Source organism: Geospiza fortis, unplaced genomic scaffold (assembly GCF_000277835.1).
Source record: "Geospiza fortis unplaced genomic scaffold, GeoFor_1.0 scaffold1048, whole genome shotgun sequence".
In the NCBI taxonomy this organism is placed as follows: Eukaryota; Metazoa; Chordata; class Aves; order Passeriformes; family Thraupidae; genus Geospiza; species Geospiza fortis.
In genome coordinates, this window is record NW_005054619.1 from 376433 (window position 1) to 396415 (window position 19983).

The 19983-nt window shown below is 42.0% G+C and overlaps 2 protein-coding genes across 2 annotated transcripts in view; one reads left to right on the forward strand and one right to left on the reverse strand.

Moving 5' to 3' along the window:
• TRIM14 (tripartite motif containing 14) overlaps window positions 1-10000 on the forward strand; it is a 13298-nt gene extending 3298 nt beyond the window's left edge. Inside the window, exons 2-6 of the mRNA XM_031064720.1 lie at window positions 4411-4506; window positions 5448-5681; window positions 6700-6862; window positions 7953-8045; window positions 9129-10000. Coding sequence (XP_030920580.1) covers window positions 4411-4506; window positions 5448-5681; window positions 6700-6862; window positions 7953-8045; window positions 9129-9664 — 1122 coding nt within the window. The 3' untranslated portion in view covers window positions 9665-10000. The remainder of the gene's footprint in view (window positions 1-4410; window positions 4507-5447; window positions 5682-6699; window positions 6863-7952; window positions 8046-9128) is intronic.
• Window positions 10001-10827: 827 nt separating this feature from the next.
• NANS (N-acetylneuraminate synthase) overlaps window positions 10828-19983 on the reverse strand; it is a 10322-nt gene continuing 1166 nt past the window's right edge. The window contains exons 2-7 of the mRNA XM_005430343.1: window positions 19859-19978; window positions 18522-18737; window positions 15346-15445; window positions 14936-15090; window positions 13642-13908; window positions 10828-12571 (exon numbers count right to left, since the gene is read on the reverse strand). Of these exons, the coding sequence (XP_005430400.1) occupies window positions 12362-12571; window positions 13642-13908; window positions 14936-15090; window positions 15346-15445; window positions 18522-18737; window positions 19859-19978 (1068 nt within the window). The 3' untranslated portion in view covers window positions 10828-12361. The remainder of the gene's footprint in view (window positions 12572-13641; window positions 13909-14935; window positions 15091-15345; window positions 15446-18521; window positions 18738-19858; window positions 19979-19983) is intronic.

The window sequence follows — 19983 nt, forward strand, 5'->3', positions numbered from 1 at the left end:
CCGCAGGCCGTCCGCCGCACGCAGGTGAGTGCCGGCCCGGGCCGCTGCGCCGCGGAGCGGGGGTGAAACTGGAGCTGAGACAAGATCTTCCTCAGTTCATACCTTGGCGGTTGTCCCCTCCTTCCTGGAACGTGTGCCGCTGGGTTTTCTTTGGCTAGAGTGTGATGGTGGTATCTGCGAGTACTAGCGCAGTGCCACAGAACTAAGCCGATCTTCAGCCTTTAGCCTTGCCTTGTTTGCCTTATCAACACCTTGTGGAGTTCAAGGTTTGTAGACTGTGTTAACTAAGAACAAAGTTTCTGTACTTTCTGTAGTTCAACGGGTGCTTTGTAGACCCCATACAGACAGGGTCAGCCTGATGCCGCTGCACAAGGATATGGGTCGTGTATGGAAAGGCAAGAGTCAATCAGTCACACCCAAGCGTCCACAAAACAGGTGTATAAATCAAGGGGCAAGGAGGAAGTGACTTTCACTGTTAGATCACATGCAGCTGCATTTTATCCTCAGACCTTGTATGTGGAATCAGAGGAGTGTGGCTGTCCCAGGAAATTTGTTTTTATTGACAGGCTAGAAGAACTTTTGACCAAAACATAGATGCCTCAGGGTAAGGGGAAAGGTAATTTCTGTTTACTCCCTGGCCCCACCATTGTAGCTGGTTAGATCACAATGACTGCCCATTCACAGTTCTCTGATAAATCCTCTGGGATGTTGTGGGTTAACCCCGATAGGCAGCTAAGCACAACACAGCTGCCTGCTTCTTCCCCGTCCTTGCCCAGTGGGACAGGGGAAGACAAACACTAAAACCAAGAAAATTCATGGATTGAGGTAAAAATAAGTTTAATAAGAGAAGAAGTGGAGGGAAGAGAAAAAGAACAAAAGTGATGCAAATGCAGACACTCACCATACAGTTCCTGAGCAAAACGCAGCTAGCTCACCTAAACATTCCTCTTCCAGTTTGCAGAACATGATGTTATATGGTACGGATTACCTCTTTGATTAGTAGGGGTCATGTCCTGCTTGTGTCCCCTTCTAGTCTTCTGTGCACTCACAGTATAGTCACATCTGAAACACAGCACCACAGGGGTTGCTATGAGGAGAATAAACTCCATCCCAGCCACAGCCAGCCCAGGGATTCTTCCCTAAGATTTTTTCCTTTATGCCAGTGTAGCTGTCCACCAAATACCCTCAGGAAGTTTTGCAAGCTTGCCAATACTCCTGCTTGTGTTCTTTTACTTGGAAAGCCTGCCACGAGGCTTACTAAGGCCTATGTGCTGTGATGCTAACCTTAGGAAACTTAAAATACTGTAACACAGAAGTTTGATGCTTCTCTTCTTTCTCTTTCTTTCTTTCTTTCTTTCTTCCTTCCTTCCTTCCTTCCTTCCTTCCTTCCTTCCTTCCTTCCTTCCTTCCTTCCTTCCTTCCTTCCTTCCTTCCTTCCTTCCTTCCTTCCTTCCTTCCTTCCTTCCTTCCTTCCTTCCTTCCTTCCTTCCTTCCTTCCTTCCTTCCTTCCTTCCTTCCTTCCTTCCTTCCTTCCTTCCTTCCTTCCTTCCTTCCTTCCTTCCTTCCTTCCTTCCTTCCTTCCTTCCTTCCTTCCTTCCTTCCTTCCTTCCTTCCTTCCTTCCTTCCTTCCTTCCTTCCTTCCTTCCTTCCTTCCTTCCTTCCTTCCTTCCTTCCTTCCTTCCTTCCTTCCTTCCTTCCTTCCTTCCTTCCTTCCTTCCTTCCTTCCTTCCTTCCTTCCTTCCTTCCTTCCTTCCTTCCTTCCTTCCTTCCTTCCTTCCTTCCTTCCTTCCTTCCTTCCTTCCTTCCTTCCTTCCTTCCTTCCTTTCCTTTCCTTTCCTTTCTCCTTTTTTATTTTTCCTTTTTTTTTTCCTCTACAACTTCAGAAAGTTTCTTCTCACTCCTTTTGTGATACAGAAGTGCTACGAGGAGGTTTCCTGCAGAAAACACTAGGAAGAAACAGTTCCTACAGAACTTCCTGCTTGGAAGTTCACACAGATTGTGAGCCGGTACACAGGTCATGATAAACTCTTGGAGCATTCTATTGCACTTCATGTTACAGAGCATTACAAGGGTAGAGGGCTGTGCAAACAGCAGCACAGAGGTAAAACTATTCAAGACATCTGAGCAATGCAGAGCACTGCACCTGCCTGCTGGAGTGCTTTCACCCAAAGTGTGCTGGTGTGCTGTCCCTCTTCCAGGTGGGAACTCGCTAAAGTGTTTGCGTTCCCTTCACGACTGGGTGGCAGTGGGTGGGTGATGCGTGTATTCTGCAGTGGCAACCTGATCTGAGGCAAAGTGCATAAATCTACAAACTGTGCTGCTTCCCTGGAGGTCTGATGGACAGAGGGAAGGAAGCATGTGCTGTTGATAAAGACTTGTTTCTGCTAAGTCAGGAAGAGATTGGGGCAGAAACTTGTACTCCCATGTGACGCTCTGTCCCTAGGAAGTATCTGCTGACATCTACTGGCTTAGGGCTGCAGAGATTTTAGGCACAAACTATCAATAGTTTTAGTGTGAGTGATGGTATTTTGACTAGTGATTTTGTTTGCTGTGAGCAGTTATTCACTACAGCCCTTGTGGTGTGACATCAGCCAGGCAGCACTTCTTGCACTGAGAATCTTCCACAGCTCTTTCAGCAGATCCTAGCTGTGAGTGCTAAGAAAACATGAAAATCATTGTGAGAGATCCATCAGCTGCTTCATCCTTGGAGCAGAGATTGTTTAAAATCATTGAAAAGGATGTTCCCTGTGCTCCTGAATGCAGCACACAGGATCAGCATTCTTTGCACTTGATATGTGTCCTGTGAGCTTGACTGGAGCTCTGAGTGTCATCTCAGAAATCCTTGCTTTTATAGTGTTTTCATTTGAATGAGTTAAAGCACCCAGGCAATCCCTAAAAGAAGATTTTCAGAGTCAATTCCTTAGGGTGAATGACATGGGTTGCTGGCACAGTCTTCAATTGGCAGGAAGCAGCTCTTTCATTTATCTCTGTAAAGGAAGTAATGCTTAACCAGAAATGCTTGGGATTAATATAAGTATTTGCATATGGTCACCGTTGTGAGTGCACAAAGTGATGTGTGTTCCTAGCAAAGAAGGAAGACTGGGTTTTTCGCTGTGATCTTTGTCAGTCTTTGAGGAAAGGAATGAGGTCTAGGCTGCAAAATAAACTAAGGAAGGCTGGTACCTGGTAAAATTCCTGAATCCTCTAGTGTTGTAGAACTCTTCTGGTTGTTCAGGGACAAGACTAGAAAACTGTGGCTGGAATAAATAGCATGAGTGCCTTGCTCTATGCAAGAACATTTACCTGCTTGCATGGATGTGTCTGTACCAAGGGCCTTCAAGATGCAGAGTCTCTGGCTTTTGCTAGGAGCCCATTTTCTTCTGACTCTGTCATACTCAAATGACGAACTGCAGATGTTTTCTAAGGAGACATGTCAGAAATGCAAACCGTTGCTCATGAAGCAACACTTCATGCTCTGTTTGTCCATGCTGCAGAGTTTAAATGCTGTGGTGCCCTGGGGCTGTTGCAGTGACCTGGTACATGTGCATGTAGGTGTTCTTGACTGGGTCTCAGCTGCAGAAGAGGACACTGATAGCAGCTACAGGCGGGACTAGCTTACCTGGTATTTACTGAGGCCTGTTTTAGCACCAGTGCACTGAGAGGACTGTGGGGCAGCATTGCCTGTATCCTTCCTGTCACTAATGACAAAAATGCATTAGCCGGCACACCAAGACTGTTCAACCTGCTGGGCAGAGGGCAGCCAGTTTCAGAGGGCTGCAGGTGAGAAACTGGAGCAAGATATAAGCAGAACATTGATTATGCTGTGCGGGGCACACCATAATTTGAGAAGTATCACAGATACTGTGACTGATTACTAGCCATGCTGACACTATTAGCTGTTGCAGATGTTCAGACTACAGCATCAGTGTGTCAATAGTGAGGTATCTGATTGGTCATTTGTACACTGGAAAGCATCCTGAACATTCACTGGATTTTTAGATAAGTGGAGCCTTCCACTTATCCTCTAAATAAAAGTATTTAATTGCCCTTCAGCTGCTAAATGCATTAGTAATGGAAATACACAGCACCATAGATTAAAGATGAATATGTTTTTTTCAGTTTGGGTTTCCCTGTGCCTTAAGAAGGTGGTGCTAATTTGCCCAGCTGTCCAAACCTTACCAGTATAACCACCAGGTGAAATGCTGAAATCCTTATGGTTCATCGCTATACTGGCCTTAATAAGCCTCATAAAAGGCCTTTCATTGAAGAGTTTCACCTTCCAATTCACAATATTCGGATTCTGAAACAGTGTATTTCAGTACCCCCCATATGGAAATCAAGCTGGATAATTGTTTCTGGTTTTTATAGATGTTATGAAACAGTGTTTTCTTTTGTTTCATTGTTGTATAGGAACTCATGGCATTGAGCTTGAAGAATCTAGAAGAGAGAAGAGAGGAAGAAGATGGCAACAGAAGGAGCATAGAGCAGGCTGTAAATGATGTGAAGGTAAAGTGTGGTTTCGTTCTCCACTGGATAGTCATTTTCCAAGGGGAGATATTTTATTTTCTCTGTAGCTATTCAAAGACCCAGCCATCTATTGGGTGGCTACTCTACTTCCCAGGAGAAGAGTCTATTCCCCGTATTCATCACAATATATTACACTACCAAAGAGAGGGAAGAGGGAGAGCCTCCAAAAACCTGGTCCTCATTCCTTGATCAGCTGAACATCTCTGGAAGACCAAGGGTGAAATTTTTATGCAGAGGAATAGTAGGTAGCCCCAGCTGCCTATGTTGTTCTGGCTACACTTATGTATGTTTTATGATATGCACTGAACTTGTATGATATGGACTGAACTTGTATGATATGGACTGAACTGCATTATTGAATTTTCTGGATTCAGAGTTGAGTAAACACAGGAACAGTTCTGTTGATTCTGTCTTAAGAATGGGAATGTATGCTAAGCTGCACCTCATTTATAGAGCATGAAATAACTTCTGCTCTAAGGAGCATCGCTAGGCATTTCTGTTTCAGAAATGTCAGTAAGAGCTTGAGGGGGCTTTAGAGACTTGGCCTGATGCCACTTTCTTTTGGAGGCTTTCTCTTCCTACCACTTACTTGACCCTGGCTTGCTTTAAAAGCAGTCAAAGTCTTGCTACTGAAGGAAAAGATCTGCTTCTTGTTGCAAATGGTACCCTGTTAATTCCAGCCGAAAACAGATTTTTTTACATAAATAGGCATCTTGGAATCTTCTCTTACTCTTTTCCATCCAGACATCAGCAGATAGATCATATCTGTGCTCCCTTAAGGGGTAGAGACATGTTTCTGAAGAGATGGAGAAAACCAGTAAAATTCAACCAAAACATAGCACTAAAAGCCTGAAAGAGAAATGTCTGAAATGTTTATGGTCTATTGAGCAGGTGGAGACATTCTTCTGCTTTATCCATAGGCACATGCTGATATGATTAAACAGCAGCTGTCAGAAAAAATGACTGATCTTCAGTTACTTCTTCGGGAGGAAGAGAGTCTGGCCAAAATCTTCATTGATGAAAAGACTCAGCAAGCTCTGGGAACACATGATCAGCATTTGAGGTCTTGTCAAGAACAGCTTGAAGCCCTCGAGACCTTCACACATCGAATCAGACAAATACAACAGGACAGTGATCCTATTCATTTGCTGGAGGTGGTATTGTATGGTCTCTTTTTACCTCTTACCCTGACAGTCCTTGGTAAATTTCTTTAGTGATGTCTTCTATAGATCCTTCTGCATGCAAGCAGCATCTTCCGAAGTGCTTTTTAATTTGCTTTGTGTTGCTGTTTTGGTGAACAAATTTGGTTCCTGATTTTTGAGCTATTAGGTCTTCCTGCTATGGCATTGATTTCAGGTCTGTATGAAATTCATGTTAATTTTAAGCATAGATGGAAAAGACATGTCTCTTAATCTTGAAGACAAATGCTGTATCAAGTCTTTCCTTGTCCAGTGTAATATGAAGATATGAGAAAAGCCAGTCCTCAGGCAACTTCAGGAGGGAAGTTAAAATCGGTAATTTCCTTAATTGCAAGAAATCCTAATCACCATAAACCTCCACTTCACTGGAGGGAGCAATGCTGTTCTTTTTTCCCACAGATGATGATCTTCACCTTCCTTGGAAAGATTATGTTGCCATGTGCTTATGCCCTGACACAAGACAAAAGATGCAATTTCTTACAGGATGATGCCTCTTGAGCATTTTTGCATCCTTGCAATGTGTTGGACTGGAGTTTCCATTGCTGTAATATGGCCCTGGCATTCTGCTGTGTGTGCTAGCAACACATCTACACACTGCTCTTTGTGATTTTGTGGAGATTTTCTTGTGGGGAAGTTGGATTTTATTCTTCAAATTGTTTTCAAAACTTAATAGTTGGATTTTGCCATTGATGGGATTTCCCACAAAGGGTCCTGGCTAGGCTAAACTCATTTCCATCCTGGAGGGATCTCTTTAACTGTGGCAGTTGGGTTCTCCAGGTCTGGGATGGCTCCACTGGCAGGAGGAGGGCAGGCTAATGAGCTAAAAGGCAGGCTGATCTCAGCAAAGTTTGCCTGTTATGGCCCATAGGTTTACCTTGTGTTGGAGCTGTCCTTACTCTGTGGGAGCTGGGATGGAAGAGGCCATTCATGTCATAGTCTCTGCTAATTGTAGTGTTTGGCTTTCTGCCCTCAGAAGTACACAGAAATTGAGAAGGAAATTAAGGCATCCAGGCACCCATTAGAAAAGTGGCATCCAATACCGCCCTCATTTGAACACTTACTTAACCATTATAAACACTTCATCAGAGGTCTGCAGTCCATTCTACAGAAACCATTGGAAGCCCGGCTTAAAGAAGGTACCTGGGAGAGTGCTCTGAATTTTGCTTTCTTCTGCTTTATTTGCTGTCTTTGCAAATAAAGTGTACTTTTTAAGTAAGAACAGGACTTTTTACTAAATCATCTGGAGAAACAACAGTGTTTCAGGCATGGGTACTGCTTTCTATCAGCATGGGTGTAATGCTGTTATAGGTGATTTAGGTGATATAGCGGTGATTTAGGAACTAAGAGATTTCTCTTCCAACTCTGAAGATGATCTTTGGTTTGTCTGTTGCTTTTCTCCCCCCCAGTTCCATCAGGTATTTCAATACAATTTAATGTAGACCATCACACATATAGAATATATCTATTCTCTCAATTAAAATAGAGTGCAAGTGCTCTGGCATTGGGGTACCTCTAAAATTTGAAACCTTTTTTAAATTGGTCTGGTGATCTGCCTCAGTCTGAAAAAAACTGATGATTTTTAGTACTGTAAAGCTGAACTGACATGTTCTATTTAGAAATCCTTTTGTCTTTGAGCTGTTATTTCATCCTTCAATGACCTTTGGCATAATGAAGGCAAGCAGTTTTTCCTAATGGGGCAAAGAGGCACAAAGCTAAATAACCATGGGAAAATCCTGCAGCTCTTTGAGTGAGCAGGCAACACTGGCCATCACATTTCACCTAGCTGCCTTTTAAGCCCTTATCAGAGAACTGCCACCGAAAAAACAGTAGCAGGTTGCTGGGGTATATGGTCAGATCTGATCTGAAAGACTGCAGGATGTGTGTAGGACTGCTAGAAAGCATCATAGAGGTGCTCTGCAGCAAGCACCAGCAGCTATCTTCAGCTGCCTGTTTTCATCTGACAAGGGCCAGTTTTAAAGGAATCAGGCCTGATTACTTGGTGTTGTGCTGAATTGTGTATTTCTGTGGGAACACTAGTCCAGCATCTCCATGCTGAGGATTATGCATTATGCATTATGCAAAGAGCATAATGCTGAAAGCATAGAATGAGCAGCCCCTCCCCAGAAAAAGTAACATAGTTAGTAACATAGTTTGTCCATGAAGTTGGAAAATGATTGTTGAAAAACTGGCAGACTCCCTAAGCTGTCCCTTTTCATCTTTGCCCAGATGTTTTCAGTAGCCTTAATCCCACTGCAAAGAAGGAGCCTGGGACAGTGCTGAAAACCATGACTCCTGTTGATCGGTTGCTTTTCTTAAAACGTAAGTATGATTATGCTAGAATCCTAGAATCTCCTGAGCTGGAATGGACCCACAAAAATCAGTAGGTCCAACTCCTGGGCCTGCACAGGACCTCGTATCTGAGAGTGTTGTCCAAGCGCTTCTTGAGCTCTGTCATGGTTGGTGCTGTGATCACTTCCCTGGGGAGCCTGTTCCAGTGCCCAAACACCCTCCGGGGAACCTTTCCTAACCTCTTCCTAACATAAGCCTTGCTTGACAGAACTTTCAGGCCATTCCCTCAGGTCCTGTAATTGTCACCACAGAGAAGAGATCAGTGCCTGGCCCTTCTCTCCCCCTCACAAGGAAGATGTAAACTGCAGTGAGGTCTCCCTTTAGTCTCCTCCAGGCTGAACAGACCACAGGACTGTAACTCTCTGTGTACGGCTTCCCCTTATCCCATCACCATGAGTGATCCAGATTAGAAATGTGTGGAGGCACCAGTATTGGTGCCCTGCTGTGATTCCCTTGGCATGCCTTTTGCAGTGTCTCTGGGGCTGTGGGCTCTATGGCTCCCTGAATCCTGACCTCAGCCCAAATGGCAGCTTAGTGCTGTGGCAGAGGTGCGCATCACGTTGGTGCCCTATGTTAGAAAGGTGTGGGGACAGCAGCATTGGTTCACTGCTTTGTGCACTTAGCATACATTTTCCAGCCCCAGTGTCCCTGGAGCTGTAGGCTCTGTGGCTAGCTGAATCTACCTAATGTAGAGTCAGCAATGTTGGGTTCCTGCCTTGCTCTGACTGGAATGCCTTTTCCAGATCCAGTGTCCTTGGACCTGTGGGGTTTCTGGCTGAGCCCTAACTCGAAATGTAAAGCAACCTTGGTGCTGTGGCTGAGGTCCCCATCACCATGGTTAGCCCAGATCACAAAGGTGTGGAGGCAGCAATATTAGTGGCCTGCTCTGACCCCCTTGGCATGCCTTTTCCAGCCCATGTTCCTGGGACTGCAGGCTTTCTGACTGTCCCAAGACACTTCCACCTGTGAGCTCCTTTGCAGGTGTTCTATAACTTGGACTTCTTCCAAGGGTCATGAGAAATGTAGAAAGTATGATTATGGCTTTTACTGCAGATGCAAGATCACCAACCTGGGAATATGACAGCATTCACCCAAGACTGAAATTGTCAGATGACCGTCTTGAAGTAAGCTGTAGCTGGAGGAGAATACTTTACCCCTGTAGTCCCCAGAGATTTGATAAATTATGGCAAGTGCTAAGCAGAGACGCATTCCTTTCTGGAAGCCATTACTGGGAAGTTGACCTGCTTCATGCTGGAGAGGGATGGTGGATTGGCGCAGCCTACCCGACCATTGGCAAGAAAGGAGACTCTGAAGCCTGCCGACTGGGCTGGAATAGAGCATCTTGGTGCCTTAAGAAGTTTGATTTTGAATACTGGGCATTTCACAATGGAGAGAGAATCCCCATCCTGGTAGAAGATGATCCTGATTGCATTGGCATTTTTCTAGATTATGAAGCAGGAATCCTTTCATTCTACAACGTTAGCAATGGCATGGCTCATTTGCACACCTTCTGCTGCAAGTTCACAGAACCAGTTTATCCAGCCCTGAGACTCTGGGAAGGGTCCATTAGAACATGCAAACTAACGTAAGAAACAAAGCCTACTATTTCATGCTTTTTCTGCTAATGCCACTTCAGCAATTTTCTACATGAATTCATCTCTGTTGTATCAAAGTTGTAATTATGATGCTTTTACAAGATAACATAAGTTCAGGAAAACCAACTGTCACTTTTAATGTGTATTTTTTTTTCAATGAGGGAAGGTGACCTGACTTTTATAAATGATGTTGATATACCACTCAAAGTGCAGTATGTACTATTGTTGTACTTTTTTCAACTTGTAAGAGTAAGTTCAAGAAAATCAACTGTATTTTTTTAATGTATATGTGTTTTTCAATGGGGAAAGATGATTTGACTTATAAATGGTATTGCTGTGCCACCTGAAGTGCTGTATGTAGTATTCTTCAACTCACAAAATGGAAGAAGTCAGGTTGAAAGAAACATATTACAACTCAGACTGGAACATGGATATTGACTTTTTGAAATTTTTTTTAATGAACTCCCTCCCCTTATCAGCCTGGGGAGGCTGCAGTTGTCTATGGCAACAGGTTTAGTTTGGCTCAAGCTTCAAGATTTTATACTGCATATTGTTATCATTGACAAGGTCAGATTTGGATAATAAATGCAGTAAGTGAATTAGCTCATATTTAAGTGTCAACTTGGAAAAATCAAAGTCTAGCACTGACTCTTGGAAAGGTCCCTTCTAAAACTGGAGCTTCTGTGGCCACATTTATTAGTCACTAGCTGGTCTTATATGTGACAAAAGCTCTGAATTGGACTTCTGGGTGGCCCTATTCTTTCCATTGAGTGAAAGCATGAGAAAAAGCTGTGTACAACCCCTAAGAGGATGAAATGTCTGCAGGGCTCACAGGTGCGATAAAAACACCAGGCCAGAGGTGCATTTGTGACCCATTTATTTTTGCGTTCAATTTGCAACATTCATGTAGAACTAGGGGACACAGCTTGCAATTTTCTGTATATGCATATTTTTCCCCCCACCAATACATTAATTAAAGTCCTGGACATTTCTGGAGCTTTTGCTTACAGCAGTCTCCAGGACCAGCCCAGAGTGAAAAACCCCTGCTACTTGAAACTGGTCAGGTGATGTTACAGTGTTCAAATACTAAAGGCCCTGCATCACCAGTGCTGGCAAAGGCAAGGTCTGACCATAGGCTGAAATGCAGAAACAAGAGCTTGTTTTATAAGCTAAATTTATTTTTCAGATTTGAAATGAAAAAAAAAATCTTTTAACAATTAAGTAGTTTTTTAATGTAAGGCAAGCATACTGCATCAATCACAGCTCACATATAGTCAAGTATATGACTCAACTTCTGCTTCCCCATTTAAAGATAAGAAAACAGTTTCCTCAGAATTGCACATTTTGAAAGTAAACAGTTTATAGGTACAAAACCACTCACCACCAAATTCAAGATACTTCACCAACTCATGACAAAAAGGTAGCAAGTTCCAAGTAACCATCACTAGTAAATGATTCCACAACAGAAAAAAAGCAGATTAATTATTGCAAAGCAGTTCTGTCCTAAGCAAGGTAGTTGAAGAATTAATGGCTTGCAGCTGCTGCTACACAGCTCCCTTCTGGTCAAAGGGAAAAGCAGCAGGCAATAGGAGTGGCATTGCATTTCTCACTTGAAAAGTGAGAAGCTGGGATGCAAGAGCAGACCACACAAATCATGTACTGACCATCATGCTGAAGCATAATGGTGTGATGTAGTCAGGCAGTCAGCCTCAGCCATCTCACACACCAGTGTTGGGAGAAAAATCCCAATGTAGAGGATTCTGGTTAGTACAGAAAAAACAAAAAAGCTGCTCAAACTTCACCAGCATTTGGCTTCCTACCTGAGAAGCTGCCCCCCAGGTCCAACAGAGGCATCCAAATGCTCTGCAGGATTGACTTAATATTCCAGACTTCACTCAACTTGCAATAGATGCTTTTCAGAATTTCTGAAGCATAAGTTATACTTATTTTCACTGATTCATCTCAGATCTACTTTTCTTCCCTCCTCAATCTCTCTGGCATGCCTTTTGGCCTTTCAGTTCAAAAAAGGCTCTCTTGCTCCTTAAATGGGACCTTTCTAAATACCCCTATGCTTCCTTTCCTGGTACTCTCTCTTGAGAAATTAGCTTTCTCAAGAAGCCCATTTTCCCACAGAATACAGATTGCTGCAACTCACTGCTTTATCATGACACTTTTAAGACTTTCATCTTAAAAAAAAATCCATCCAGGTTGCATTTGTAGTTTTCTGTTCAGTGTAAACTTTCACTTATCTGTATTCAACTCCAACCAGAGTCGTGCTATCACAGAGATGAGGCAAATGGCAGAAAAGAGAGGAGTATCAGAAGATACAGGGCTAGAACAATTCAAAGTAGACAAAATTCTCACAATTTACTGTATTCTTAACAGAAAAGGGAAGCTGGAAAGCAGCAGACTGTGGTCTTTTATTTGGCAGAACTTCAAATTAATCTAGGTTAAGTGAAACGGAGAAGAGAGTATCATGACATTTCCTAGGCACAATGCTATACAGTTTCTAGTAAAATCTTCACAATTTATATCCCCTTTGCTTCTGAAACTTCCTGCTAACAAGAACCTGAAAATTCTATCCTGTTTGTACCCTCATAATTACACCCCTTTCTTCTAATCTACCATGCTGCTATTCTCAAACACATTGCATGGTAGTACAATGAGAAATATGGAATGGAGTGCTTTGGTTTAGCACTTCACTTTTTTTACATGATTTTCCACTGCTTGCTCAGTGATGGTTTCATCTTCTTCAATAGTTCTTTTAACCTTCTGGCCCACCAGATCAAAGATGCATTCTGGGGGAAATCCCTTTGGCTCTCCCACCTTCACCGTCAGCATGTCAAGCGTCAATACTGCACCTTCAGGAATTGCCACTTTTGCCACTACTGACTTTCCCAGCTATGGGAGGGGGAAAAAAAACAATGTTGAAGTTAAATACATTGCTAGCTTAGCATAACGTAAAAGGATAAGAAATGTTCTGCAGTTATTTTAGAACAGGTTGTGTAGAACTGCTTTCTCCATTACTTATTCCAAATGAAGATTAATTTAGCATGGTTACTCTCACTCTAACTAGGCTGTCAGGAACATGCAGATGTTTTCTGAAACTGGACAGTGGCTCGCTGGAATTTTTCAAAATCACAGTGGAGGGAATCTGGTTAGAATGACTGGTATTTTAGCTTAGTGTAAAAGCAGCTCATATAAAATCACAGAGGTATTATTCCTATTACTATTGCCAAGTACCTGGCACTGGTGAGGCCACACCTCAAATCCTGTGTCCAGTTCTGGGCCCCTCACTACAAAAAGGACATTGAAATGCTGGAGTGAATCCAGAGAAGGACCACAAAGGTGGTGCAAGGTCTGGAGCACAAGTCCTTTGAGAATGGCTGAGGGAGCTGGGGGGGTGTTTGCCCTGGAGAAAAGGAAGCTCAGAGGGGGCTTATCACTATCTACAACTCCATGAAAGGAGGCTGTAGTCAGGTGAGTGGTCTCTTCTCCCAGGCAGCAAGTGACAGAACAAGAGGAAATGGCCTCAAGCTGTGCCAGGGGAGGGTTAGACTAGATATTAGGAAAAATTTCTTCTCTAAAAGGGTGACCAAGCACTCACAGTTTACAACATGGAAGCAGTTGAGACATGATCCCTGGAGTTATTTAAAATGTGTAGACATGGCACTTAGGAACATACATTAGTGGTTGGGCTTGGCAGTGTTAGGTTGGACTAAATGACCTCATGGGTCTTTTCCAACCTAAATGATTCCATGCTGTTACTCAACTTAGTTAACCACTGGATGACAAACATAGAACTCTATTATAATCAAAACTGCCAACATTATGCAGAGTGAAATTTTCTAAGTACAGAGGCAGAAACACTACTGCAATAAACAATTTGCAAGCTATTTTTCTGAATACAGAGTTATTAGCTATAGGTCTAAATTAGCTGCAGGTTTACACAAACCAAAACCAAAAGTTACCTTTTCATTGCATGCCATTTCACAGGGCAAGAGCTGTTTGATTGGAGAACCCATTGCTTTTTCCACAGTACGGATGGCTTTCACTAACTCTGCCAGCTCATTTGGCTCCAGAGATGCTTGGTGGTCACTTCCTTTCCATGTTTTGTCGAGAGTCACGTGGCGTTCCAGTACTTTAGCACCCATTGCAACAGCTGCCACTGAAATGGCTATGCCAGTTTCATGCCCCGAATAGCCAATGGGGATATCAGGAAAAGCTGACTGATATGCCTTGAATCACGACAGAGTTGGTCTGAATTACCAAGGCAGCAGTTTCAAAAACAAAGCAAATTTAACAGTGATAACTGCAGTGGACAAATACTGTGCCATAAAACAAGCAGTTGGATATGGAGAGAATGCAGCCTTTTAAATTCAACAAGTCACACTGCATTACCAATCACTACATTGCAAATTTGACTAATATTATCAATACTGACAAGAAAAAGGAAGTATGTTCTCCTCTACAACTTATATTTCTCCTTTTAATACACTTCTACTATTCAAGGTCTTCAAGGCCTGTATCAGCCTAAGTAACAGTAATAGTATCCTATTTTTATCCAAGAACCCAGTGGATTGGTTAAACTTAATCTGTATCCAAACAGATTTCTTCAACATTGTATTTAAAATCTGAAGCAACCTTTTAATCCAAGCATAGAGAACAGTCACCAAATCCTAAAGGCACTTAAATGCAGCCATGTGTCATTCTATTAAAAATAATATACTATGTGTGCATAGATCTAAGGTAGTGCTTGAACACTGGCCAGTTTGGGAAAACTTTCTTACATCACTATTTGGCATATACAAGTAACATTTCAAATGAAGGAAACTATAGTAGGGTCAAATCAATTTTCTTCGTGGCTCTGATAGTCACATGTAACTTTTTAAACAAAGTTTTTGGTTGAGCTCCCTATTTAGAATTATATTCTCACTTCATGCACCTTCTTAATGATAACAGTTTACATGATTTTTCTTAGCACTATAAACCACAGGGTTAACCTGATAACCATGTCATGCTTTCCTCTGTTGAACTGTGAATACTCCAGCAATATCCTTTATCATATTCCTCAAAGATGAGTTCTTCTAAAAAAGGACCCGGTGGATCTTTTAACTTCAGTGTGAATTAGAGGAACGTGACACATCCTGTAACTTCTCAGAAGCAAATTCCAGCACACCTTAAGACCTGAAAGTGTATCTCAGTAAAAGCACAAAGCCCTTCTCTGCCACCCTACCCACAGCATGCTCTGGGTTACTCACTGACCGATATAACACGGAGATTGACATCCTCTGGCTGAAGCGGGTATGCACTGGTGCACTGCAGGAAGCAGAAGTTTGGATTTATGGGCTTCACAATCTGATAAACCTGATGCATTGTGCTCATCGACTGCATCCCACTGGAAATCACCATTGGGCGACCTAGCCATTAGAAAATATGCACAAGTTTTGTCCTATGTCTACAAGAAAGCTACCCAAGATTAAATTAAATTCTTTAAAGTAAATTAATGCAGTAAAACTAGAAAAGAACTCTGGGTAAAACTTTTTTTTTTCAAAGTCTGAAATATAAAGAAACTTCAGATTTTTTTTCCCAAAAATCAGCTGGAGGAAAAATGTAATAACTGAGCTACTGAGGAATTGTGATGTTCACCAAGATGGCTCACAGAAAATGCTTACCTTTCTTTGCAGTCTTTTGCAAATAGGGAAAATTATTTGTATCTCCTGATCCTACTTTGAAAAATGGAACATCCAGTTCATGTAGAAATTCCACAGCCATCTACAAGGAAAAGAAATCATGTTTTAACACTCTATTTCAGCTGGATCAAGGGATCAAGAACTACTGCGCTTGAAAATAAACAACTGTTTAACACAACAAACTCAAAGCTTAATTAAACAGGTGGGTATTATACAGTATTATACACAAAAAAAGCTGCTCCTGAAGTAGCATTTCCTATCTTGACAATATTAGTTTCTGGTTTCCCTCCAGGTGGAGTATGATCGTGATGCCTTCTTTCATACTTCTATTTTAGTGCAAAGTTTTGACTGTCTCAAGGCAATCTCTGATCTGACCAGCTGAACAGTCTGCTGCTTAGTACAAGCAAGCAGAGCTCCATCTCAGTTTGCAGATGAACCTGTGTATCACAACATTCTTGCTTTTTTCTCTCTTTTTTTAAACGCTACCAGAGAGAGCAACTACCTGCAGATGGAAGTGTGCCTGTTGAAGAAGAAATGTGATACAAGCATGCACAGAGTTTTCCGGCCACACATGTCCTGCAGGTCAGAAAGATTAAGCCACAGAGTGTTTAAAACTACAGATAGTAGAACAGATTCATCATACTGAAAACTTGTATGGGCATATTAAATAAGCACCAAGAAAAAACCCCAAAAGTGCCCAAAAAAGGGAATCCAAAATTAGTTTGCTTTTAGGAAAGATACTAGACAATAAAATATGCCAAAGCAAAGACTATAAAATGTTTATTTAAATGCTAATTATACTCTGCCTTTCTCTATAAATATGCCCAACAATTCAAGAATTATTAGAGGCTTCCTGAAAATGGGTAAGTGGCCTTTTAAAAATTAGTACTTTATTGGAAGAAAATTTAAATTCCAAATCTATCACAGGCAAGAGGTATTTAAATCCTCCACTCACCTCTGGGCAAAATAATGAAACAGTTACCTTTGCCCCCTGTCAACCACCCACAAACACTTTTAATTTCTTCAGCTCTTTTCTTGTTGCAGTTACATTTACTTAATGCCAGAGAAAGAATGCTAATGTCCACAAAGATAATAACGTCCTATTCAGTCTAATTTTTCTACCATCAGTATGATGGAGATTAAATTTCTTGTACCTGCTATGTATAACATCTCTCTGTTCACTATTTAATATAGTTTATTCAGATGTATTGTGCATAAAGACAGTGAGTAATCTATATTAAAAAGACACAGATCTTATCTCAGGAGATGGCAAAAAATTAAATATGACAGGTAGACCTTGCATCTAAGGCCACTCTTCATTAGGTAAATATCTCTTGAAAATTAGCAGCTCTTCTTTAAGAGATTCAAGAACCAGGAAGTTATTTCAAATAACAAAAATGACATTAAAGGAAGTGGTTCAATGAGATGCTGCTTTGTCTCCAGTACACACTAGAACAGAATAAATAAAAAAGTTATTCAAAGGCTTTTTTATTTATTTCACACATCATTTAAGTAACTTCCTCATATAGTTAAACACACAATTTAAACTCTTTGATGTATCTGGACCTCTGGAGATTATGTTAAATTTACAGAAGTTAATGTATAAAAACTTTCAGAAGTTAATGCATTCTTAAAGAGTTTTGATGTCAATTTATGCAATATTTTAAGTTCGAAACCCCTGTCTTACAGACATGCCACCAGAAATATTAGGGTGTAATGTAATTACTGCTCAAAAAGAAGGCACAAACATGTATCACTTCTGTTCATTAGCTGATAAAGCCACATACAAAAAAGCACAGCAGAGAAAAAGAGGGATCCCAGCAGCAGAAAGTGATCTTAGCTGCTGCCTATAAAAGGTGTTCTGTGTTTTACTACAGCCTTTAGAAACCAGAGGTTTTAACATCAAAGAAGGAATGTGGGGGTTTTCTTCTCCCCAAAGGTACGTGGGTCTTTTAAGATCCCAGATACAGAAGTCTGAGATTCCTGGGCTCATGTACTCCTTTCTTAAAGGAATGCATATTGTTCAGCAGATCTTCTAGATGTGAAGAGAGCAATAAGAGAAACATCACCACACTCTCTTTTCACAGATCTATTTCTGAATCCATGGCACTGAGTTATTGCCATATACACACAGCATATTTGTCTATCATCAGATGAAGAGAGAGACAAATTGTAAGAAATAACACTCATGTATCAGGAATTGTCTCTGACTGCAAGAGTGAGACACTGAATAGATCACCTTAAAACATTAAGTAAATCACTTCCTTGTCCTATCCTGGATATGTCTACTTCCAGAAAGCCAGGGACATGGTTTTGCTGGCCATATGCAAGCGTGGCTAGCTTACTTCTGGTAGGGTCTCTTTCCATTCGGTTCTCCGTCTTTTCTAGGCCACAAAGAAAAATAAATCTGTGATCTCTCATCTATACTGAAGTTCAAGTGTTACCTGACCTTTACAGCTTACACAGATGAACTGTAGGTTGCATTTGTTAATACTGTCACTTCCATTATTCTAAGGCAAGTGACATGCAACAGCTACAAGTATACAAGTCTAAGGGGGAACAGCAGCAGGAGTTTCATGGAGTTGTGAAGCTGGTGACTGACTGTTCAAGAGCCCACTGGCAAAAATCAGTAAATGATTCAGCAGTAACAGGACAAGGTGTGAGCCACTCCATGAGATTAGTAAAAGAAACAGGGGCATAAAACTCCTACTGCTTAGAAACACCACAAGCGTCTAGTAAACAACAAGGAGGGTGGAAAAAAAGAGGGAAATAATGGAGATTGTATCAAGAAAGGAATCTGGTTTAAATATAGAAAGAAGTTTGATATGCTTGAAACCAACATATCAGACAACACTGGAGAGTAGTCTGATTGCCATCTTGATCTGTACTCTCAAAGCCTCAATTGTTTATGAAGGTCAAAATGAAGCCTTGTCCCTAATACTACTTACTCTGTTAAGTATCTCAACATGTGGCAAGTCTTCCAAAATATTCAGCCAACCATTGTAGGAGCACAGGTGAAGTGGCAAATTACTCTAGGTGTCTCAGTTAAGAAATTGATTGTCTGTATATTCTTTTTCTGTAAGAACTATCATACCTAAGTAATACCCAACAGACACAACAGCCAGACTCCCCTCGTCATTCCAGTATGGCTTACATACCTCATCCATGCCAGAAGCTGTGAAGAAAATGCCAATCTCCTCTGCATACTTCTTTAGCTCTCTATATTGGTCATGACTGAACTCCAAGTGGCGCTTGTGTTCCCCATAAGTCTTTCCCCAGGAGTGTTTAGAGGTGTAGGGCCTTTCTAAGGCTTTCTTGTTGAATTTGTACTCCAGTTCACTCTTCTGGAACTTAGCACAGTCTGCTCCACAGTCCTGCAAAACAAGCTGGTGCACACTGAGTGGAACTGCAAGTGAACCTGCACTCACCTAACTCTGACTGCAAGGAGTGAGTAACTGATGTGCTCATCTGTTGTGTAGTTTTCACATCATCATCAAAGCAATCACAGAAACGGTAATGAACACAGAGTGACTGTGGACCTACACACGCATGAACCCTTTTATTTCAGAGTCCCAATACACTTAGTAGAGCAGCAATTCAGAGAAATCATATTAAACCTACAAAACTACTTAGCTATGCATGTTGCTTATTCGAAGAGTTGACTTCTGTGGTGTTTTTCCCAGATTAGCTGTCACTGATAATGTTACATTAAAAAAGGACACAGGATTCTGTGGAACAAGGAGTATGAATCTGAAATTCATAGCACCATCAAGGCTGAAAGAAACTTTTAAGATCATCCAGTCCAACCATCCACCCAGCATCACCACAGTTATCCCTAGATCACGTCACCAGCACCAGACACTCTTGAACACCTCCAGGAATAATAATTCATTTGAAGGAATAATAATTCATGTGAAGTCACACAGTAAAGACAAATCCTCATTAGACTGGTCTCCACTTTCAGCCCAGTCACATAACTGAATACACCATGTTCCGAGCTGTGATGATGTGTAGTTTTCTATCTAATGGATATAACATCAGATTTGAAAGCAGTTTGGCTGTCTTACTGGATGACACAAGCTTTACTGCAATAAAGCCCTGATGTCAACAAAGTCAAACTGGAGGTTCATTAGAGACGGTTAATGGTTCAGATACTTCCTAAATTCCCTGTAAGGTCATGCCCCAGCTGCGGGGCTGCAGTCATGACAAAAGATCATAGAATGAATTAGTTGGAAAAGACCTCTGAGATCGAGTCCTTCAGGTGACTAAGCTCCACCTTGCCAAACAGACCATGGCACCAAGTGCCACCTCCAGTCTTTCCTTAAACACCTCCACAGACAGCGACTCCACCATCTCCCTGGGCAGCCCACTGCGATGTCTGTTCGGCCTCTCCGTGAAGAAATTCTTCCTCATGGCTAGCCTTAGCCTCTGTGGCACAGCTTGAGGCCACGTCCTCTCATCCTGTCTCTCCCTCACCCGCCTCCCCCCCGCGCACCTTGACCATGCGGATCATGCGCTTGGCGATGTCCAGGTCTCCCTGGTGGTTCTGCCCGATCTCGGCGATGATGAAGCAGGGCTGGTCGCCGCCGACGCGCCGCCCGGGGCACAGCTCGAACTCGC